Here is a 25,589-nt window from a genome sequence, read left to right on the forward strand (position 1 = left end):
TGTCGTCTAAACTCGATGTTTTCTGACAATTGGTCCCTTCCAAAATACCGACATGGGCCAAGGGCTTCGTTTTGGGAACAGGTTCAGGTTCTCATGTACTTGTTGTCTCCGTTTCTACTTTCGTTTTTTTTCTTTCTCATGTGCCCTATTCTAAATTTGTAGAAATGGGTTGACATCAGCGGACTTGATCTATTTTTATTTTGACCAAAACGGACAATGTTTTTTTTTTTGAAAGTTTAACCTATTTCATACTGATATAAATTATTGCACAGTAAAAAAAATAATTAAAACAAAAAAATAATTTTTCTTATTTCGAAATATAAGTAAAAGTTTAACGTTTTTACTTGATTACTAAATTTAAAAAATTATTCTAACAAAACTGAAATTTAATAAACAAAAATCTAAAATATAAACGGCTATATGTCTGACTGCCTATCTGTCTGTTGGTCTTTGTGTCTGTTTTCATATTTTCAAACTCTATCTCCTCCAAAACTAAAAGTCGCAGTGTGGCGCTAGGGGCCTCAAATGATTGGATTTTTTGCGGACCGTTCTTTTATGGTTCTTTAGCCGGTTAAAATTGTTTTCAAGGGGTCAAAAATGGGTAAAAACTGAAAGAAAATGGTTATACTTTTTATACATTCATCTTAGTTTATTTTTAATTTTTAATCAGTTCATATGCATGTCACGTTGGTACAGTGGTAACGTCACCAGCTTTGAATGCTGTAGATTCGGTTTCGATTCTAGCTGATGGCACCTAGATACTTTTTTTTACTTCTGAAATCACGATTCTATAATAATATATACGAAATCTGGACAAATTAAAATATCATATTTAAGCATATTTTATGCCCGGGCAAAGCTAGACCCCCCCTCCTCCGCCACTAGTATCATAAAAATTGAATTTAACTTGAAAATACTATGAAAAAAGTGCAGTAACGTTCTCATTTTTCTGATTTCAAATTATTTAATCAAGTAAAAATTCCATGCAATGGTCGATGAGAACCTTCAGATTTGCTAGAATAACCTTTTAAATTTAGTAATCAAGAAATTTTTACTTAAATATTAAATAGGAAAAATCATTTTTGTTTTAATTTAATTGTTTTTATTGTGCAATGATTGATATCAGTTTGAAATAGTTTAAACTTAAAGAAAACATTGTTTATGTCTGTTTTGGTTAAAAAAAAAAAGTCCACCAATACCGGACCACTGCTATGAATTGGGAATGAAAGTAGAAACAGGGAGACAACAAGTACATAAGAACCCAGGTTCAAATAGTGACCCCTATGCTTATCTAGATGGGCAATCCAGAAATTGGATACCTTGTACAGGGTGTCTCAAAAAATGTACTCACACTTTCAATGACAGTAAAACCTTTATTTATGAACGTATTGTGAAATGGAATAGCTTTGAATACAGAAAACAAATGTAACTGAAGAATCATATTTGTAAATTTTCAAATTGATGACCATTATTGTTCAGACAATGCTGATAACATGAATTAAGGGATCTGCAAGTGTCATGAAACAGGTCAGTAGAAGTACCATTATTTTGAGACACCTTACATAATAGGGAAGAGGAATAATAATATGCTCAAATAGATGTTACAAAGTTGTCACTGTGATGGTTGGACGTATGGTGTTTTTTTTTGGGGGGGGGCGGGGTTAGACAATTGGGCGAGAGATTAAAAGGGGAATGCTAAAAAAGGACCGCTGCCTCACTTGAACCAGTGATTTGTGCGTTTCACTTTCTTTTCTCAGAGTTTTCACCTATTGAATAGGGCTGAAGAATTGATCTGTTTCTATCCTAGATGCAGTATAACCCGATCGATGAAACCTTTGTACAGCCAACAGACACTGTAATGTATAGTTTAAAAAAAGATACTGGAGGGTAGCACTTGTAGAACCTGCAATTAAGCAATTTATTGCTTTTTTTTAAATAACTTGTTATGCATATGATATATATGCATATATATGTGATATATATGTATGTATACACACATATATATATTATATAATATATATATATTATATATATAATATACATATGTTATATATATATGATACATGTATATAATATATATATATATTATATAATATATATATTATATATATATAATATACATATGTTATATATATGATACATGTATATAATATATATATATATATATATATAATATAATACATATGTTATATACATACACATGTATATACATATACATATATATATATATATATATATATATATATATATATATATATATATATATATAATTTCAGGTTAATATTTTTCAGAGGTGGAACAATCAATGAATTTAACAAGGTTCATACAAAAATGCTCAATGCCGAAGTAGAGCAAGATATACTTTTACATTTATTTTAGACATATCATTACACATTCATGTTTCAGTCAGCCAGTTACAAGTAACGGACTCTACTTTTGTGTAAGCATTATTGCCTGAAAAGGTCTCTAATAACATTTAACTGGGAGAAACATGCTCATGAATGTGTAGCAACATATTAATGTTTATGTAAAACTAATAAAAAGTATATATATATATATATATATATATATATATATATATATATATATATATATATCACTCCTTGATCCACTGTCGATTCTATAATTATTTACTATAATAATTATTAAATACCTATTGAATATAATATATATATATATATATATATATATAATATATATATATATATATATATATATATATATTATAATATATATTAAATATAATGTATATATATTAAATATAATATAATATATATATATATATATATATATATATATATATATATATTAGAGAGAAAGACAGAAAGAAAGAGAGAGATAGAGAAAGAAAATTCATGAGGTTTTCAATTAAATTGTCATGGTTTGTTCTGTTTCATGCTACAGGAAAGTGGTGCAGTCATATTGTTCCATCCAGCCGCCGACATTGGAGCCATGGGGAACCCTCGGGACCATAGATAGTTGTTTTCCCAACTAGGCGGCATCTCTTGCAGATAGGCTGAATTTAACCACGATGACGAAAGCGCCGAAGAGGGTAGCCGCAAGCTAGGAGTCTGTGAATCACGCAGGCCTCGGTCTTCCCCCAAGTGAGCATGCAATGGATGGGCAGAGTGAGGATGGGAATGAAGCGGGTGGGACGAATGTTGAAAATGAGCCAGCGGCTGCTGGTCATGAGACTGGTGTTGGTGGTGGTGGCTGGCATCGACGTTTCGCAAGCTCGATTTGTGCTGACTGCTATGGTGGGAGGTGTGCGTGAATGCAGAGTCAGGACCACCCCCGCTGGTCATTCCAGAAACATTCCGCATCGACGAAGGCGGTGTCGGCACAATGATATCACAGTTGTACGATCTGTTTGGATTGTGATGATTATGGTTATTACTGCTACTACTACTACTACTATTGTTGATATGACTATTGTTATTATGATGCTGGTGGTGATGATGATGTTGGTGGTTGCTTTGATGATGATTGTTATTGTTGTTTGTAGTTTGGTTATGACTGTTAGCAGCAGATTCCGCAGCAGCAGCAGCTTGCTGTTTTGCAGCTGCTACGCCGTGAGTCCGTCTATGGTTGTCCAACGTTGTCCGCTGCCCGAAAGCCTTACCACAAATCTCACAATTAAATGGCTTCTCGCCAGAATGCGTTCGGAGATGGTTTTTTAGGTTGCCCTGTTGGCTAAACGCTTTAGAGCACACGTTGCAAGCAAAAGGTTTTTCACCAGTATGGATACGTTCGTGGTTGCGCATGTTAACGCGCTGGCTGAACGCCTTGCTGCAATACGAACACCTAAACATGTCGCCCGTATGAATACGCCTGTGGTTGTCAAGATTTGTCCGCTGGCTGAATGCCTTTGAGCAGACATCACACACAAAGGGACGCTCGCCAGTATGGACGCGTGTATGTATCTTGAGGTTGCCTTGCTGGCTGAATGCCTTTGAACACATCGGGCAGATAAATGGCTTTTCACCGGTATGCGTTCTCTCATGGTTCTTCAGCTCCGTCTGCTGGCAGAACGCCTTTGGACAAAACGAACATGCATATGGACGTTCGCCAGTATGGATCCGCTCATGGTTCCGTAAGTTTATCTGCTGTGTGAACTCTTTCGGACAATACGAACACCTAAACATGTTGCCCGTGTGTATACGCTTGTGGTTGTCCAGGTTGGTCCGCTGGGAGAAGGTCTTAGGACAGAACTCGCAATGGTAGGGTTTTAGGCCTGTATGGGTCCGTTCGTGGTTATCGAGATTCGTCTGTTGCGAAAATGATTTCTCGCAGAAGGAGCAATGATAGGGCCTCTCCCCAGTATGAGTTCGTCGATGGTTATCGAAATTTGCCCGTTGCGCAAACGTCTTCCCACAAAAGTTGCATGAAAACGGCTTGATCCCCGTATGAGTCAACTCGTGTGTCTTTAGATGTGCCCGCTGTCCAAACGCCTTCTTGCAATACTCGCAATAAAAATGTGTCTCCCCCGTGGGGGCTTTCTCATGGTTGGTCAGGTTTATGCGCCGAGAAAAACCCTTGCGGCACACCTCGCATTTGAATGGCTTGCGGCCGGCAAGGTTGCGCCTGTGACATTTGGTGTAGTGATCGGCAGGGTAGAGGAGGCCGGTTGATAGGCCTGTAAAACTAGCAGCAGTCATACTGCCACTGTTTCCTGTATTTGGTGACGCCTGCCCCGTATAAAATTCTGGACTGAGAAAATTATTGAAGAACTGATGAGGATGATGACTGCTACTCAAACCAAGTGGCATCCCGATTGGAGGATACATCGACTGGACCGAGTATACAATTTTCGCATCACTGGTATTAGCACCGTCATTGTTGGTATTGCTTCCCCCACGGTTTTGACTAATCGGAGTGCTTGAAGTACTCGATGCTAAAGTGTGATTACTTTCACTAGGTGAAATGGGGCTGGAACTTTGGGTTAAAGGTGCTGAACCACTAACGGAAGCCTGGGATTGAGTGTTGTGGAGATTTGTTCCCGTTGAAGATACAGGATTTTCTTTGTTGATATAATCACTGGGATTGGGAAATATGTTGCTGGTTGGGGGAGCGGGGCACTTTAAGGCTGTTGTAGGTTGCATAGTGCCCGTGATTCAAGACAGGATTGACAAAAAACCCTGAAGTATTTATGCAAGAGTAATTAATCCTGATAGGCCTACGCATTAAGGCAGCATCTGTAATTAGAAAAGGAAAAACATTAAACAAAGAATTCAATCCAGGAATTACATAAAGCCGGTTTTACTATTTAAGCACGACAAAAGGCTTCTGCTGTTTTTTGAATTTTTGGTAAAAGTCTTTGTAAAAAATAAATAAATTGTTTTTCAGACTTAGGAAGAATATTTTTTTAAAAAATCATAGTCAAACACAAAAGAAAAAATATTCCCTTAAATTAAAAAAAAAATATATATATATTTATTTACATTTTTAAAGTAGTAAATGTTTTTTAATAGTAAGTCTTTTTTTAAAAATTGTAACATTTTTTTAATAGTAATTGTTTTTATGGTAAGTGTTTTTTTTTAACAATGTTTTTTTAATAGTAAATGTTCTTTTTATAAAATCACAAATGCTTTTTTAATAGTAAGTGTTTTCTTAATATTAAGTCTCCTTTTTTTTAAATAACAAAATTTATTTAATAGTAAGTGTTATTTTTTAGTAAGTGTTCTTTTTTAAAATCTTAACTGTATTTTTTTAATAGTAAGTACTTTTTTTTAATAGTAAATGTTTTTTTAATGGTAAGTTTTCATTTTTTAATAGTGTTTCTTTCATCGTAGGTATTTTTTAATAGTGTTTCTTTAATCGCAGGTAATTTTTTTTAATTGTGTTATTTTTAATTGTAAATTTTCTTTTTTTAGTAAGAAATGTTAAAAAAAAAATGAAAATGAAAATGGCATGTAAATATGCTATCAAATTATTTAATTCCCCCAAAATCTCAGCCTGTTAGTCTAAAAAAAAAAACCCCCAAAAGCAAACAAAAACAAAACTTGTTTATTTTTTACATTGACAAGCAAACAAACAAACAGGAAATTAAAATCGTTTGCTTTTTGTTGTTTTTGACATAAGAATTCCAGGTTGCTCGAATGATGTGCCTAAATATTACAGGAATAGAAAATCAGCAGGAGCAATTGTTCTGCCTTGTTGTGCTTCAATTTATCATACATATACAGTAAAACCCCCAGTAATAACATTTTGTCACTACTAGCGTGGGGAAGGGGGGGGCTAGCTTTGCCCAGGCATAAAATATGCTTAAATATGGACAAATGTTAATGTCAGAATACCCTGGCTAAATCACCACTAAAAAAATCGTCTGCTCCTATAAAACTTAAAAATCGAATCAGAACTAAAAAAAAACCCAAATTAAATGAACTTGATTGATTTGGCCAGGGTATTCCGACATTGACGTTTGCCTAAAAATGATATTTTAATTTGTCTAGATTTCGTATATATTCTTATATAGTCATGATTTCAAAAGTAAAAAAAAAAAAAGTATTTGGTTGCCATCAACTAGAATCGAAACTGAAACTGTAGCATTCAAAGCTGGTGACGTTACCACTGTACCAACGTGACACGCATATGAACTGATTAAAAATTAAAAATCAAAAATAAACTAAGACGGATGTACAAAATGTATAATGATTTTTTTTGTTTTCAATTTTGACCCATTTTTTGACCTTTTAAAAACAATTTTACCCGGCTAAAGAACCATAAAAGAACGGTCCGTAAAAAATTTAATCATTTGAGGCCCCTAGCGCCACTCTGTGACTTTTAGTTTCGGAGGAGGTAGAATTTGAAAATATGGAGACAGACAGACAGACATATAGTCTTTTATATATAAGATGATCATCAAGATAATATTAAACAATACCATAAATATACAATCCATGGACTCGTTAAGAGAATTCACAATCCTTTTTGCACACACTAATCATATTTGGTAGGAATAAACTTCACTTTATATCTGACTTGTCTTGCAAGTTTAATTCATGAATGTCTAACAGTCTTTCTTTTATCATTGGTCAATGATATTCTCAAAATTGAAAAAAAGCATTGTGACGCAAAAAGCAATGCAATCGGTGACGTGTAATTTCCTTAAGAAACGTATCTGTAATTAAATAGCCCCCCCACCCCACCTTTTCTTCTTCTTTGCACCCACTCTCTCACAGACGTGATGCTGCTAGTCACAGTCTTTTCTATAAATATAATTATGGCGTGTGTTCTTCAGAATTGTCTGATCGATTCCTTGCTACCTTTGTTCCAGTACGTTTCACTTGTTATTCTAGTGGTCTTCCTCAAATCGCTGTCTTGATACCTCATTATGATATGGTTTCCTATTGCAGTAGTTTCTTTCCAAGAACTGCAGGCTTGTGGAATTCTCTTTCTGCTGACTGTTTACCTTTTCAAGACGAAGGCCAATAGGCATTTCCTGTCTTTGCAATAATCATCTTTTATTATTGTTAGCTTCTTACATCAAGTGGCTTCATGCCTTGTCTGAAGCGATTTCTATAAAAAAAGAGAATTTTATGTCTACAAAGCCAATGTAGAACGTTTTTGCATTTAGGAATAAAAGAAATATTTTATGTAATATGAGGAGGAGCAGCTTTGTGAAGATTATCGATCCACAATAAAATATTGCAGTCTGTTTCGCTCTCCACCACTTATAGACAGGAACCTGATCCGCCTCCCAATTATAGTAAACGTACGTAAATACATTCTAAGTGAACTTCCGTAGCGGTGAAATAACTCATCAAATAATTGACAGATCCCGATGTTGCAGGATTTTTGGAATTTATAAAACACTCATTAACTGAACACAGTATGATGACTTTTTTAAAAGTTTGTTTTATGCCATACTAGCCTGGGTGCTCGGCATTGCTCGGCGTTGCCCAGGTGTTTGGAGGTATGTGTTGAGCAAAAAAAAAAAAAGTGGTAGTAGGCAGGCAGGCTCGAACCAGTACTGTGAAGGAGAAAAATAACGTTAAAAAAAAACAAAAAAAATGTGATGCCTTTGCTGTTGCGCCCATCACCAAACTGGAAATAACAAATGCTTAAATTAAGGCTAGTCAATCATAAAGAGGGGGATGACTTTCGAAAATATTGGCAAAAAAAGCGACCCCTTCTCTGTAGAAAAGTGCCCAGTTGAGGGTGAAGGAATTAATGTTTTTAGCCAACTTTTTGATATTTGTTGTCCAAAGGGTCGAGCTTCAAATGACATTGATCTCGTGAAAATATGTTGCCTCTGTCGAAAGATTTAGGCAGAAATACAAACATACTTACATACATTTAAACAGACAGATGAGATTTATATTATAGATTAACTATAAATGGTATTATTTGGATTCATCGAACTACTGTTCTCATCTTGATCGTCATTTTCACAATCTTTTGATTGATGTAACCTCTGACCTTCTTCAAGTGTATCTTGTCAAACTCGGAAATGTTTCTGTCGAACTCAGGAATTTGGACGGAACTTCGAACGGTACCCTTTATTTACTTCAAAGGGGTAGCATGCTCTCGTTCCATCGGCCATGACTGGATAGAAGTCCTAAGTAATTTGCAATTGTATTATTTTTTTTTAAAGTAAACAAAGAGTTCCATTCGAAATTCCGTCCAAATTTCTGAGTGCAACAGAAACATTCCCAAGTTCGACAAGATACACCTGAAGAAGGTTGGAAGTTATATCAACTAAAACGTTGTGAAAATGAAACTCAAGATGAGAACAGTAGTCCAAAGAATCGAAATAATACAAATAACCATTCCTCATCTCAAAAATTCAGAAAAGTAACCATAAATGGGTTATTTAATGTCAAATCAAATTTTCAAATAGAATCCCATAGGTTATTTGTATTATTTGGATTTGTCATCTTGAGTATTATCTTCATGGCGTTTTGGTTGATGTAATCTCCGGCTTTCTTCAAGTGTATCTTGTCAAACTCAGGAATCTGCTTGAAATTTCGAACGGATCGGAATTTCGAATGGAACACTTTATTTAATCTACGAGAGTAGCATGCTTTCAATCTGTCAGCCATGATTAGGTAGAAGTCCTAAATAATTTGCAATTGTATATTTAAAACAGAATCCTATCAGATAAATAATTATTCTAGTTTTGTTTTAAAAATATATTTTTAATATATGTTAATGGGAAAAATATGCTTATTCAATCGTATTTCGCCCTTTATTTATACCAATCCTTAAATTTATGAAGCTCAATGTAACTACAGAGCATATTGGAAGATAGTCGTTTTGTCATTTATTTTTATTGTGGATAGTTAACTTTTATTGAAGAATCTTATTTCTATCAAATTAGTTTCTGGAATTATTTTAGAGATGAGTTATTTGTATGATTTTTAATTAATTATTTGTACTATTTTTTTCATCTTCAGAAGATGAGAATAATAGTCCAAATAATTAATTAAAAAAAAAAAGAATAATTTTATTTCTCTAATAGAGTTTAAGATGTTGCTCAGATTAATGTTTTTTATGCTGTTGTTTTTTTTTAACCAATTTATTTTAGAGTTATTTCATGCTGAATCCAGTCATTTTAATAATTTTTGTTTTTTGTTGGTTTTTATTTTCAAATATTTATTCATGGAATTCCTATTGAAATATTGAAAATTGTCTCATTCTCTGACAGAAGACAGAAAAGACTAAGTGCAACATCAGAACAGATATTACACTTTGCTCATAGTCAAAAATGTAATTTGTTATTATTCATTTAATATGAAAGTTATTTTGCTGATTACAGTTTCATGTTGTTCTTGAGGCAGCATCTATTTAATCCATAGATGGGATTCCGACAGGTATTATAACTCCAGACCAGAGTGGACCTGGGAGTAATCATAAATAAGAAGTAGCTCAACAATATTCAAAGCTACCAAATTGTTCGCAGGAGATATTTTATTTTTACAGTTTATTGTATCTATATTATACTTCCATTTGTCTGTCTGTTCCATTTTTCCGCAGAAACTACTGAGTCGATTTGGCTAAAATTTTGTATGGACCTTTGTTATGGCAAACTAAGTATTATGATATCCGGTTGATGTACAATTAGTGATTAATATGAATTAATAGGAATTAGCCACCACAATAGCACATTTACGTTTGGAATAAAGCACTTTTTCTAAGTCAACAGGCTATAACTTTTCCCCATTTTTAACAAGCTAAAAAGTCTAGTATTTTAATAGTCCTCAAGAATGATAAAATTGTTGTCATATTAAATCTTTCATGCAATCAGTATAAGAAAAAACAGTTGTCTAATGTGAGCGAAATCACCACATGCCAACAGGAAATGCTTAATGGTGTATGGCGTTTGATCGTTGAATATATTTTTTAATGGAAATCACTTGATACAAGGCATGAAGCCACTTGATGTAAGGAGCTAACAAGAACGAAGAATGATTATTGCAAAGATAGGAGATGCCGATTGACCTTAGTCTTGAAAAAAAATCCAACACTGTAGGTAGAAGGAAAACAGTGAGCAGGAAGAGAGTTCCATGACCTTGCATTTCTTAGAAAGAAGCTACTGGAATAGGACGCTGTATTATAATGAGGTATTAAAACGTCGAACTGATGGAGACCACTAGACCAACGAGTTAAATGAGCTAGAACAAAGGAAGCAGGGAATAGATCAGACAATTGTGAAGAACACATGCCATAATAGTATTTATAGAAAAGACTGAGACTAGCAACATCACGTCTTTGAGAGAGAGGTTGCAGTGGAGAAAAACGTGTGGGGCCAATCAAATTACAGATGCATTTCTGCAATTTATCAATAACCTTCAAATGGGACACAGATTCGCCAGCCCAAATATGACGACAGTACAGTAGAACTTCGGGATACGATATTAAAAATTAGTAACCAAATACGGTACAGTATATAATACACATGTATATAATCAAATAACATTATAAATAACACCGTAAGGTGGGGCAAATACCGTAACCAGAGGCTCGGAAAAACATTGTATTTCACATCGTAACCTGAAAAAAATGTATCCTAGGGTCACCGTATCCTGGGGTTCTACAGTAATCTATACATGGTCTAATAAGTCGAGTGTGGCCAATATAATAAATAAAATATCATTACCTGCTGCTTTCTAGATGTACTCAAATCTGGCTTCTATTCTCCTAAGTTTGACTAAATCAAGACTAAATTGGGCTTGCTATTATCATCGTCGCCTGATAATAATGGAGTAATCCTCTTTTCAGCCAGTCTACAGAGCCTTCCTTTATATATTCCTGAGATAGTTCATCCAGAAAATATTTAGCACATTACTGATTGGCCTATTCTTCCATTTTTTTTTTTTTTTTTACTTGGGAGTCACCACTTATCAAGGCCCAAAGGCCACTGGAGGATAAGGGTTAATGAATGTAAGGTGTTAGTGCAGTAATCGTTAATTGTGTAAATTTGATAGAATTTCATTATTTTGGGGGACGGTTCAACAAGAACTTGTTTACAATGGATTTAAAGACTACCATGTTGCATTCAACCAAGAAGCAGGCCAGCAGAACAGTGTTCCACAGACGGGCAAGAAGCTTTGTTCATGGAATCCGTGTTTAGATTTAGGCGCAGATAGAGAGTGAGTGAAATTGTATGTAGTGGTTGTAGCTAGTTGAATGTTTTTTGTGAAAGTTTGGCAAGAGGGAACCATTTATTGGAGTTTTCTGCAATGGAAGTCTTGGAGTATTTCTGGTAGCTCTTATGGGCTATTTCTGTCTGTATCCGTCGTTTTTGTAAGTCAGTCTTGTCTAAAATGTTTGGCCAATTTTGTGAAGGAGGTTGTTTTACTGGCTCTGGTTTCTTGAAGATTAATGTATTTATTGCTGTTTGTATTTATTATTACAGAGCCATTTCTTTTTTAATATTATATATATATATATATATATATATATATATATATATATATATATACTAGCAAAAGTACCCGTCGTTGACTGGGTTCAAAAACCGCCTACAGAAAATGGACTCTGATTTATGAAAGTCTGATAGGTTATGAAACGGAAGGGTTGTAAACAGATAGTTTCGAATTTGGGGGTATCAAAATCAAAGCAAAATATGATGAAAGTAAAAATAAAATAGATAAACTCCATAATTTATTATACCATCCCTATTTAAATTAAAACATACTTATCAAAGTATTATTATTTACATCTATATCAAAAACACTTGTAAACGTTTTTTTTTAATTTTTAAATTTTTTATTTTCATACTTTGTTGACCAGGTGCATACGCAGATCCCACAATTTTAATGAATCATCATTATGCCAGATCAAACATACCCATTTCTGTGTCTCGATACATCTTCTATCATTATATGTGATCAGTTTTCTATAATAGTCAACCATATAGGAGCCTATTCATGACCAGAAACACACACAGACGTTCAGCTTTATATTATAGATATATAGTCATCCACATACAGTACTGTTTCGTTGTATCACAACTCATCAGTGTGACTAGACAAGTACCCTACTCCAGCCGTGGATCGAACCTATAACTATAGAGTTGACAGTCAGCAGCTCTACCCACAAAGCTACGAATTGGTGCCTGCAAATGTCCCTCATCAAATACCTATTAAAGAAGCATTTGCCCATCGCTTCAGTGCTATATATATATATATATATATATATATATATATAATACTGATTTAAAATTTATAAAAAAATGACATAGGTGCTATTGGTTAGAATTGAAACCAAAAGATTTAGCGCTCCAGCTGAATTCCCTACCATTTAAGCTAACCCGACAGAGAGATAAGAAAGATTTAAAATTTAACAACTGCTAACGATGACTACAATTACTTCGGGACAAGATCAAAGTGTAGCATCTGTTCCGGCAGATACTGCAAGCTATGACTAGCTATGACTAGCAAAGACCAGATGTGGGGGCAACCCCACATGTCTGACCTTTAACCAGCTCCCATTTCCCACCTCTCGGGAGCTGGTCCCCTTTTCCCCTTCCCCCTCCCTTCACTCCTCACATTAAAAATCGGCCTTGTGCCTAATTTGCTCGGTGGGGGAGCAAATAAATACCATCTGTTCTTCAGATGCTGCAAGCTATGACTAGCTATGACTAGCAAAGACCAAATGTGGGGGCAACCCCACATCCCTGACCTTTAACCAGCTCCCATTTCCCACCTCTCGGGAGCTGGTCCCCTTTTTCCCTTCCCCCTCCCTTCACTCCTCACATTAAAAATTGGCCTTGTGCCTAATTTGCTCGGTGGGGGAGCAAATAAATACCATCTGTTCTTCAGATGCTGCACTTCTATTTCTTTTTCTCTTTCGGTGGAGGAGAACTCCTTCACGACTGAGACAGTTTTTATTTTTGTACCTTTTCTCCACGTTAAAAAACGACCCTGGTGTCTAACTCTGTCCCGTGGGGAGGTATAGTAAATAGGTACAATTGAATTCATAAAAAAAAATATGTCGGCAAGTTGAAAAGAGCACCTTGCATTTCAAGTTGCCAACATATTTCTGTATATGGTATTCATTCATTCAAACAAACATCTTATTCATTATAAACCATACTTGTGTATGATTACTGTTTTCTGCTAATTTTAGCGTTATGTGACCAGTAGTTTATCATTTAAACACATACATACATCTACTGTTTTATTTATTATACATAGATAATAATACTGAGAGGGCGTCTAACAGTATAATGAACTTTTTTTTTTCAGCTTTATCTTGAATGCCACATCTAAGACACAAGCCTTACCACTAAAGATGGATGTTTTTTGTATGTAAACCCACGTACTCCCCTACTTGATAACAACTGCTGAGCCCAACGCTGTGTGCATGGTTTTCTTCTCCCACACTTTCTCTTCTGGCCATGTCATCATCTCTCACACTGGTGACTGCCGAGGGGGTGCACAGTGCCTAACAATCATAAAAAAATAAAACAACCAAAAACACTGAGAAAACAAACTTCGACACATTTCATAAATATCGGTTGGGCTCTAGGTGCATGCGTGTTACGCCATCGCGGAAAACAACTTTCAATACGCTAACATCAACATCTTAGTTGTCTGTCGAGGCCTCTTTATCGTTAATTGACGTCAACTCATCTCAGCCTCCTAAAGTTCTCCCGATTTGATCCAAGCTGCAACCTGCCTTTAACTGACCCAAACTGGAAACCATCTTCAACTGTTTGTAAACCGTCTTCAACTTAAGACGGTCTGTAAATTATTGCAAATTATTGCAAAACTCACACACCTAAAACTATCCACAAGCTAACTCTAAATATATTAGCCTCTAAGTCTGGTCTTTAAGTCTGCTGCACACTGATTAACTATTCTATTCTATTTCAGACGGCCTTTGCATGCCTCATTGAACAACTCTCTCCCCATTGTCTTCCAACTAAATTCATTTTCTATACTTTTTTTGTTCTGATTATCAAATTATTACCACTTTTGGTGATAGGTTTTCCTCTTTTTATTTTTTTTTAATTTCCTAACACTTTATTATTTTTTATTTTTACAGAGGTATCACCACTTATCAAGGCCCAAAGGCCACTCGAGGATAAGGGTTGAAGAGTGTATAGTAGTCAATTGGACAATATAGTAATTGTTAGTAATGGAAATTCAGACTTAAAGGAAGGATGTTGATAGTATCACGTGTATAGCTGCATAGACAGCTTTATTGTTGTCCTTTGAGCCATCTGTAAAGAAGCTGAAGTGATCCATGGTTTCCTGAAGTTTGTCTTGGTATGTGAAAGGCTGAGTTCTTTCTTTAGGAAGCGCATTCAAGTCCAGGATTACTTCAGGTTATCAGATAATCCAAGAGATGTTGCAGATAGTTTCATGTATAGTTTTTAGTGGGATACTAGCAGGCTGCCCGGTGTTGCCCTGTCATAAAATATGCTTAAATATATTTTCATTTATGCACATTTCATATTTATTATTATAGAGCCAATTCTCTATTGATCATTATATTGTACCCAATATATAGTAGTGATTTCAAAACTTTTAAAAAGAAATATGACCTTGGTGACATCAGCCAAAATCAAAACAAAAACATTAGCTATCAGATAAGTAGTGTAATTAATCACTTATGTATTAGTTATGACATTGAATCCGGCGAGTCTTTACGGTAAAATTGTGCAAGTGTCTTATCTAGATTTAAATGTAATATATATATTATATATATATTATATATATATATAACAAGACAGTTAAATTTGCACATATACACCTATTGCACTCATGAAGGGAAGACTTTTACTATTCATGATTAAAAGTGAAATATGTAAAACATGTTTTAAAAAAAAAAAAAGAGAAGGGGGAAGAAGAAAAATAAAAGAGGGAGTCAACTGACCAGTTTTGCCCTTGCTTTTTCAAAGCTGAATCGAGGAATTTAAGAAGGAAAAATCAAAAATATGTACATTTTTAAAATAAAGTTATGTTGTGTTTTGTTATGGGTGAAGAAGAAAAAAAAACAAAAAAACAGGAAAGCGATTAAAATAAAGCAACGATATATTTTCAAAGATCCTAGAGGTCAATAACGCTCAAATCTAAGAGACATTCCCTCTGTTTACAGAGAAGACCTTCTCAACCAAACGTGAACAGTGTCCAAGATCTTTAAATAGAATATTGAGCAGCCATGACTCAGAATTGCAAATGAGAGTTTGGGCTGAAGTTCACTGCACATGACGGGTTTTTAATGAGATGGTCAGCTATTGAAGACCCATATGTGTTGGCAAGTATGTCCGTTGCTTGGTATGTCCAATTTCTGATTTTGCTAGGTACGTGCTGTTGGACTCTCTCATCCAATCTCAATGTTGTGTAACCCACATAGTTGGCATCGCAACTACATTTCCCTGTTTTTTTTTTTGTTTTTTTTTATACACACTTTTCATGGTAAATTTTTATGACTGCCCCGGCGTATTATAAACACCCCAGCCTCCTCCCCATGTTGAGAATGGTTTTCGGAATAAATAGCCCCAACCTCAAAAGCCGTTCTTAACATAGGGAGGTTGGGGGGGGGGGTATTCCAAAAGCCGTTCTTAACATGGGGTGGTTGGGGTGTTTATATTATGCTGGAGCAGGTCCTAAAAAAATACCCTTTTCACTGAAGATATTCTAAATGATCCTAATACCAGTCTTAGTCATTCATGTATTTTAAACTTCATAAAATTAATGCAAAAAATGTTCTGTTCGGGGAAAAAATTTTTAACCGTCCTAGGACAAGTATTTTTCCAGTTCAGTATATATTCGAGTATTATTATGATGAGAAAGGGTTGGACATTAAGAGTAAGATGCTGCTGATGACCTTCACTTGAACAGGACCAATTTGTTCAGTACATATTCAAGGGATCAATTAGATTTCAAGAACCCCAGAAAATAAGCAAAATGAAAAGAGAGGAATTTGGGTCTACACCAGTTGCTTTTCAATGCACGTGACATCTATAAACAAACAAATAATAAGCTAGAGTATTTTTGTTTTTTTGTCACAAGGTCGATTTTTAATATAGGAGAATTTTTTTTTTTTTTCGAAGTCCTTGAAACCTAATTGATCCCTTGAATATGTACTGAACTAATTGGTCCTATTTAAGTGAAGGTAATCATCATCAGCAGCTTACTCCTAATGTCCAACCCTTCCTCATCATAATACTCGGCTAATAGAACCCCGGGGAAAATCCAGGAGGAGTCAAAATCAGGATCTATCACCCACCAGACATCTCTGCCTTTGCGTGCAATAAGGAAGGCTGTGTTAGTTGTGGCATAGCAAATTCATGGAGTTAGAATAACAATGTTACTTTTGTGCATGTACAACCGTTATTCCTTTTTTTGTGTTCTAAGCCAAACCTTCCTCGACTTTGTATGCAACTGCTGGGCCTAGCTCCTCTGGATGTTGGGAATGAAAACACTCTTGAGAGGACAGAAAATGATGGATTACGTGAACAAAGTATGGAAATGGTTTATGAAAAGTATTAGTTGACACTAGATTTGAAGATGATCATTTGGCAGTCTGCAAGGAAGCATCCCCATAGTAATGTGTTCGATGAACAAGAACTTCTTGGAAAGAAACTGTTCATGGAAACTACAACGGGTGTTAGGTACATAAAGGAAGAAAGGGAAAGCATAGAAATCAAAGGGCCCCCTTCCCGGGGCTAACACTTGATCTCTATATGAGATATGCAAACATTCAAATACTACATTAATGTTTGCCTCTACCTCTCAAACACTAAAGAAATATAATTTTCCTTTTCCCAATTAATCATTTAAATATGTTATAGTATATCTTTCTTGTGATATCTTACTTTTACTGGATCACAGGACAAAATTTATCTAGTCTGGTGGAGTATCCAGCTTCGTGCTGTTACTTGTGGTAACATCACTTGGAGAAGGTGAACCATTCCTCGTTGAAGCTAGTGTGGATTGGCCATTTTTTTTTTTTTTTTTTTACATGGGGGTCACCACTTATCAAGGCCTGAAGGCCACTCAGGGATAAGGGTTATTGTGTGTACAGTAATCAATGAGATAGTATTGTAGTAATCATTAATATTGGAGGTTTGATAGAGTGTCTTACTTAAGAGGGCGGTTTGTCAGGAGTTTGTTTATGTTGGACTTGAAGACATCCAAGTTGTAGTCAGGTGGGAAACAGGCAAGCGGCAGAGAGTTCCACTGGCGTGCAGTTCTAAGAAAGAAGCTTTGCTCATGGAATCTACGTTTGGATTTAGGCACAGATAAAGAGTGGGGAAAATTATTGACAGTAGTTTCAGCCAGATGGGTGTTTCTCATGAAAGATTTGCAAGGGGGGACGAGAGATTGGAGCTCAGATGAGCACCTGCCATGGAAATAATGATAAAACAAAGACAGGCTCGCAACGTCTCTTCTGTGGGAGAGAGATTGCAGGGAAGAGAAAAGGGCATCCCCCACTAAACCACAAAGTCTTATTTTGTACTCTGTCAAGGCAGGATAGGCTGTTTTTAGCAGCTCCTGGCCAGATGTGGCAGCAGTACTCCATCCTTGGACGTACTTGGCTTTTATACAGAAAGAGAATTGCATCTGGAGCGGTAAAAGGATCCCACCATTTTCCCAGCATCCTTGGCAACAGACCTGATGTATGTGGCCATATTGAACAGATCTTATTTGAGCTGCAAATACTATGTGATTTTAAATGCTTGGTCAGGGTTTACTTTCAGAGAAAAGTATTCTTATGCCAGGTTTTCTTGACAAATCCATGTACAGAGAGAAACTCGAGGATAGTGTCTAGTAGGCTGGTCGTTTTGGTTGTTTTTGTTTTATGGCATATCAACCCTTTTCAGGTTATTTAATGCCGAATCCAAAGATTTTGAAGAAAAACTTTTAATAGAATATATTTGTTGTTTTCAAGTCGGTTTCTATTAAACCCATAGTTGGGACCCTAACAGGTACTACCACTCTGGGTCAGAGTGGACCTGGGAGCAGTGGCAATTAAAGGGTGGCTCCACACTCCCCAAAGCCCGCAAGCTGGAGCCTCATCACTGGATATAGTTTAAGGTCATATCCAGGACCGTCTAGTAGACATTCAAGTTTGGGTTATTTAATGCCAAATAAAATTGTCAAATGCAATTCTATAGGTAGAATAATTATTTAAAAGTTTTAGAATACATTGCTCTTAGAATATTTTGCTCTCAGAAATTGTTATTGTTAGAAACAAAATCACACAGAGGGTTACTCAAGAGAAGGCAAACGAAGCACCTCACCAGTGACATTGTTCTTTGAAAACATTACTCTTCGGTAATGATATATTTTTGTTCTCATTATGATTGATCTTCAGCTAATACCTTCTAATAGGTTAAAGGTTCCTTCAGTCTTGACAGACTATAGATACCCACCGTAAAGGTGCCAGTGCATGAAATTTTTGTGGCAAGAGGTGTGTAATCTCCAATCACACCTGTCCTGAGTCGACATTATTAAATATCAGTGGCAAGTGGAGAGTGTTTGAGTGGTCGGGTTTCGAATCTAGCTTGAGGTAGTTGCTTGTCTAGCCGCACTGATGAGCTGTGAAACAGCAAAACAGTATTGTATGTAGATGACTAGAATGCTCCCTATCTTGGGTTGAGCATATTGGGAAGTGATATACAAATTAGCATCAGCATATTAAGCAATGCTCTTTGTGTAAACAAATTGAGCTTAGGTATTTGGACAATGTCAAAACAGTGATAATTCACTGTCCGCATAGCAGCAGCCGAATAGCACAATGGTTAGAACTTGAGGTAGTTGCTTGTCTAACCACACTGATGACGGTGAAACAGCAAAACAGTACTGTATGTGGATGACTATATATATATATATATATATATATATATATATGTTTATTTTTGAAATATAGTTAATTTCAATGTATACCGTTTTCGCTTAATGGGTCCAGATTGTTATGTTAAAAACCTAATCACTGTTAATTTCGAGTTAAGCTTTACAACCCAATCCCCGGCAACTTCATATTGGTATTTTCTGGTAATTTATATAAGCAGGTGGAAGATTCCAAAGCAAAGACTGCCAGACGATTAATTCAGAATGCAGCCCCCCCCCCCCAGTTTCTGTTTAGCTTTTTTAAATAGAAAAACTTTCTTAACATGGGGAAAGGGAGGTATTTTACATTGACATAGTGTGTTATTTGCAGTTTAAAAATTGTTCCTTGATTTAATCAATTTCACACTTTCATTGAGATTTATCAAATTTTGACAGCTGATTGGATAATTGCTTCAGCATTTTCCAGCTGCTAACACAATTAAGTACCCAGGTGTGTTATCGGTAGAGATGACAACAGATAACTGCAAAAGATCGTGAATGGAGATCAAGATGAAGGTTGCGTCTAAAGACACGGTATTACTTATTGAGGCACGATATTACTATTTTTACAGTTGTATTTGAAAGTATTTCAAAGCCTTAAAAATAACAAATAGAAATTAATTTGAGCTTGACTCCATACTATATATACACACATAGTTATGTGAAGAAAAGCGCGCATATACATCAAGTTAAATCAGTATAGCAAAGTGTGACACAAGGTCAGAGATCGGTGGCACTTCGGACATACTTTCTTGGACGGATACAAAAACACATGACACTCGCCCATTTCTAGCGTAGCACCTAGAAACAGTTTAGTTCACTTGTACAATAGTGGCGCCGTCGACAATTACTGTTTTTAGCTATCTCAACTTATTTTAGACACGTTGGGGATATGTCTTCAGCAATCAATGCGACAGTGACTTTGTTGCTGTCAGGCTGAAGTATGGCCCTATTCAGTCTCAAAAGGTTTTTACTTTCTCTTTAAGAAGTTAGTTTATTGCTAATCACCTGAGGCATTCCAACCAGGGAAAACCGATGAGGCTACTCAGGCATTTTTTTTTTTTTTTTGTAAATGCGCTAATCCTAGCACCGGCTTTTCAAAATTAACACCTGACCGTGTGTCTAACCGCTTAGAAAGATAAATAAACTTCAGTTCTAGCCAGAAATTAAATCTGGCGAATTGACAGTTTAAAAGTTTCAAAATCAATTTTGAATTACCATGTAAATCTCTGTGGGCGTTATATATTTTTTAATTCAATGTACGACGGGATTCATTTCATAGTTTGAAACCTTCAATTAGAAATTGACTTTTAACGGTCCCTAACAATGTAACGGTCCCGAATAATCTATTTTGTAGCTAATTTTCCAGATCAAATTTTCGTATAAAAATATTAATGTTAAAAATTATAAAAGAAAACCTATGTCATTCCAGTACTTTTTTTACAATGGCATGTCGTCTTCAGGGTTTCTACAGGACACGTAAGTACATAATGTTTTCAACTGAAATGCGTCGGTTCAAAATATCACCAATCTACACAAGCACAATGAAAAAAAAAATATAAATGTTTATATATTTACGTACACATTCTTTATTTCTTTTAACAATTTAAATGTTCAGTTTGGCTTTTTTGTTTGTGAAAATTTGGCTACAATTATCAATTTGGCATTTTCTGGCCTATTAAAAAAAAAAAAAAGATTTGGCTTCAAATATTTTTATGGTCTGGAAACCCTGAGGACGACACGCTAAAGAAGCACCGCCATTCCTTAACCCTGCTACTAACCCTAGGTCCGGGTGGTAATACAAAAAATAAAATAAAATATACGCAATTTTTTTTTACAGATGTAACAGAGCTGTTAGTAATCAGTTTTGTCGGAAATGTTTGTTTCACGGCATATCAACCGTTTTCGTATTTTCTAATGTTTATTATACGATTTATTGAACAAAAGTTGACATTTTATGCAGATCTGTATTGAGGATAAAGTTAGGTTGATATTTACCTCAACATTATTATTGTGGAAACTTTGCCTTCGAGACAAGATCAAAGTGTAGTATCTGTTCTTCAATTTCTTGTTCTCTGTCAGTGGAGAGGAGAAATACTTCACGACTGAGACAATTTTTATTTTTGTTCCTTTTCTCCACGTTAAAAACGACCCTGGTGTCTAATTCTGTCCCGTGGGGAGGCATTGTTAATAGGAAATTAAAACAAGAGATCCGATATGATTCAATGTTTTTTTTTTTTTTTTTTTTTTTTTTTAATCAGCATGAACGGTCGATTCACATAAACGGGGGTGATCCATTTTGACAATCACGTATCCCAATATTGCATTTACAGCTATCTATACTATTTCCATGGTCCAGTTCTCAATAATAATGTTTGTGCAATTATGTTTGAATTTACTTGCCTCCCCATGAGGGCAGAATTAGACACAAGGTCACTTTAATGTGAGAGGAAAATCTACCCCCCCAATAAATAAAGGGGGTACTCTGAATTGGAACAAAAATAAAATAAAAATTGACTCAGTCTAGAAAGATTTTTCTTTTACTAACCGAGGACAGAACAGGTTATGCATAAAACCAGAACTTTGTTCCTAGCCAAAAAGCATTTGTTTAATTGTCAATTATGTTTTTGCAATGTTCGTAGACTTTTAAAAATATTATTATTTTGAAATATTGCAATTTTGTTGTAATATAAAATTAAAATAAAACTGAGGAGTTAGCACAAAAACAATTTAAATATGTTATAATTTTATTAAGGCGGACTAGCAACATGTCTTTTTAAATTGTAGTGTCAATCATGGCATAAATTGTAATATGATTAATTAAAAAGACTCCATTTCACAGATGCTTAAGTTGCTTAACACACGACCAAAATTTTTTTAAACGTGTTTGTTTTAAATTAAATCGCATTTTGAATTTGTAAATTTGATTTGAAACAAAATGATTTATACCGAGATGTAATCTGATTTTTTAAAATACAGAATTTTATTTTATTTATTTATTATTAAACTATATATAAGAAATGTCTAAAAGATATGGTTTATATTGAAGTTTTAAGCTTTAAGATGGCTGCCACTAAAACAACAACCATAACCAATTATAGTTTTATAATTAATAATCTAACCAAGACAATAGGTGCTTCTGCTTCTGCAGTTTACAGACTGATATGTTTTTAATAGGATTTTCAAGTTAGATTAAATTTGTACGGTATCTCCCGTTGTTATCAACGTTAGATGAAAGTACAGAATAATTAACAAATCTAATTTCTATATGTTAAGAATGTGTTTCTAAATAATAACTGGTCCATAAAATACAGAAGTACCAAGAAAGAAAAGAATAACTAGGTTTTATTATTATGGTATTGTGTGGTCATTCATTCGAACCAAATTGTAATAATATTAAAACTAATTTAATTAAGATAATATTGTTTCCCTGGCAGCCATCTTAAAGCTGGGCAAAGGTGATTAAAAAAGACGCGTCTTCATTTCTAAAATGTATAACAGTATTTTAGGAAGAACTATGTGATCAAGAAATGAAAAAAAAAACTAAACATTTTTTTTTAAAACAATTTCTTTATTTTTTCTTAAATCTTTACATCCATGTAAATCGTTTTATTTTCTAAATAAATAAATAAAATTTTCGTTTCTTTAATTTTTCGTTTAAATGTTTAACAGTAACACAAAATTAAAGTTCAACTGGACATTTTATTTTAAAATTTGTTTTTCAAGATTCATCTTCTCTACAAATTCGTGATAATGGCGGAGGGATGGATGGATCAGTGTCGTCTGTATATCCATCGCTTCACGGCCGACATGAAATTGCGACAACGAAGGAATGGATTCCAAAAATGGATGTTGTATATATTTTTCTTTTTTTTTTTTCAAAGTTTTTTTTTTTCATATTTCCCGGTATAATGGCTCTGCAGTACTTAGTCATAGTAATGGGACGTAACCTACTGTTACTCTTAAACTATTAGACGACATTTTATTTCAATGAATAAATAATAATTAAAACAAAAAAGTACAAGAACGTTATTCTTAACGTATCTTTTAGGAAGAAAAAATTTTTCAAGAAAAATTCCTTGTCAAGTGTAAAAGAATAACTTTCAATGAAATTATTTTTTTAATGTCTAATAAATACGCAAGAATAGCCTCCTCTTAGGAGGTTCGTTTCGCAGAGTGGCCGGAATAGCAGACCATAGGTCGCTGCTGCTGGTAGCAGCACCAAAGTGATAGCAGTTGTTCTTATGAAACAGCCATACACTTGGAAGGCTCTCTCTCTCTCTTCTCTGTCCGAAGGGAGCTTTTTTTTTTTTCCAAAAAAGAAAAACATCATTACAACAAGCAAGTCGGAGTAAAAAACATGTTCTAGCAGACACACAGACACAATTTTTCTTTCAAAATAATACAGACCTCATTATTCGGACATTTTTTTTTTCACGGCGAAAAAAAAAAACGACCGGTCTTCAACTGGATACACGAATGCCATAAAAAAGATGGATGTTTTCCATTTTGACCACATCCAGATTAAAATGTCCGTAAATCAGGTGTAAAAAGGTCCGACTTATATTATGCGCCATCATTCTTTACATTCTTTACTAAAACACAAACCTGACCTGCCGAGCTGGCTTGGTGCAGTTAGCAACGAAAAGGGAAATAATTCTCATGTTAGGCTTCATTTTTTTATTTTACCATTTTTTTTTTATACATTTTTGTGCAGGTTCTTTGGTGTTTTAAAACTGAACACCATTAGAGAGGTTGGCTGGTTTGACGGCATATCAACCTGTTTTGGGTTATGTAATGCCGCTGTAAATCCAGTCATTTTTGGTAAAAAAAAAAAAAAAAGATGGAGTAAATATTTTTAAAATATTATTTGACTTGATTATTTAAATTTGACACTATTTTGTACGTCACATCAACCCCTTTTGGGTTATTTTAAATCGAGTAATTTTTTGGTTCAATGGCCAAAAAATGGCCATGCTACACTTAAATCTACATCATGAATAAATATTTGAAAGATATTGTTTGTTTTTAATTCATTTTTATTTATTTTCTACGCCACATCAACCCTTTTTGGGTTATTGTATGCGGAATTATATTATTCGTCCAAGTTATCATGGTTCAAGTTAGGATCCACAATCTTCTTTTTGAGTGGATATTTGATTAGATTAGCGGTAAATTTATAGATTAATACCCTCAGCTACACCTCCTCCAATAAGATTCTACTTTTTTAGGCGATTACGCGTCAACACCCAAAATAACTTGGCGGAAAGAATTTTTTTTTTTTTTTTTAGTGAGGAATAAATCTTGCATCTAAATTTAATGTCAACTGACACCTTCCTTAACCATTTTCGAGCCATACTAGTGAGGACAGTTAACCAACTTTTTTTTTATGTGCTCGTTTTGTGCGTTTATTTTTGTGAAGGGTTAGTCGGACTTAGGGTTAGTATCCAAAAGAATTTAGTTAACTGCTCTAAAAAGTTACACTGACCCGGAAATGAGGGATCCTTTCACATTAGATTTATATCCGAAACTGATCACTCATTCTAAATTCTAAAATATTTTTTCTTTTCGCCAAGATTTTTAGGCTATTTCACACGTAATACTCTTAAAAAAATGCAGAATCTCAGTTTTTTGGCGGAATGGTATTGACAGTGTTAATCCATAAATTTACATATATAGTTGGTGTTTTTCTTTAAATATAACATCAGCCGTAGTTTAACAACAATAAATAAACAAACAAAACAACAACAGCAGAAGATTCTAATGTTTTTTTGGCGATTAAATATAAACAGTAGGAAAAATACCAGAAAAAAAAAATTAAGGAACTAATTAAAAGTTTTCACTCTCCTACATAAATTACCGTAAAATGAGCACCTGTTCCGTCTGCCTGCCTTCCACCGGACTACAACTTGGATGTCTTCAAGTCCAACGTAAACAAATTCCTAATGAACCGCCCCCTTAAGTAAACACTTCATCAAATCTCCACACTAACGTAATGTACTTGCAATAACCCTTATCCCTGAGTGGCTTCCAGGCCTTGATAAGTGGTGATCACTGTGTAAAAAAAAAAACCTACTTCCGGCCCATTTAGTGATAATATGCAAACATAGAACCACTTTTTTTTTAGATAGAGGTAGCGATGGGTTAACTAAGCTTATATTTTTATTCCATTTTTCCCCCCTACAATAAAATGAAGTGTGGAAACAATATTTAATGTTTTATGATATATATATATATATATATATATATATATATATATATATATATATATATATATATTGGTGCGTAGGGGTAATT

At 34.6% G+C, this 25,589-nt stretch overlaps 1 protein-coding gene across 1 annotated transcript; it reads right to left on the reverse strand.

Moving 5' to 3' along the window:
- Window positions 1-2,827: 2,827 nt before the first annotated feature.
- LOC145242115 (uncharacterized) lies at window positions 2,828-23,929 on the reverse strand. Its single transcript, XM_080105030.1, has 2 exons — window positions 23,703-23,929; window positions 2,828-5,195 (listed from the first exon to the last, which is right to left on the reverse strand). Exon 2 carries the CDS (start codon window positions 5,100-5,102, stop codon window positions 2,877-2,879), a length of 2,226 nt encoding a protein of 741 aa, XP_079961156.1. The 5' UTR covers window positions 5,103-5,195; window positions 23,703-23,929; the 3' UTR covers window positions 2,828-2,876.
- Window positions 23,930-25,589: the final 1,660 nt, after the last annotated feature.

This window comes from Euprymna scolopes, chromosome 21, assembly GCF_053919585.1.
Source record: "Euprymna scolopes isolate OS-2025 chromosome 21, ASM5391958v1, whole genome shotgun sequence".
Classification (NCBI taxonomy): domain Eukaryota; kingdom Metazoa; phylum Mollusca; class Cephalopoda; order Sepiida; family Sepiolidae; genus Euprymna; species Euprymna scolopes.

Bases quoted from the DNA above. Each gene is read 5' to 3' on its own strand.
- LOC145242115 (XM_080105030.1), bottom strand. From the start codon at position 5,102: ATGCAACCTACAACAGCCTTAAAGTGCCCCGCTCCCCCAACCAGCAAC.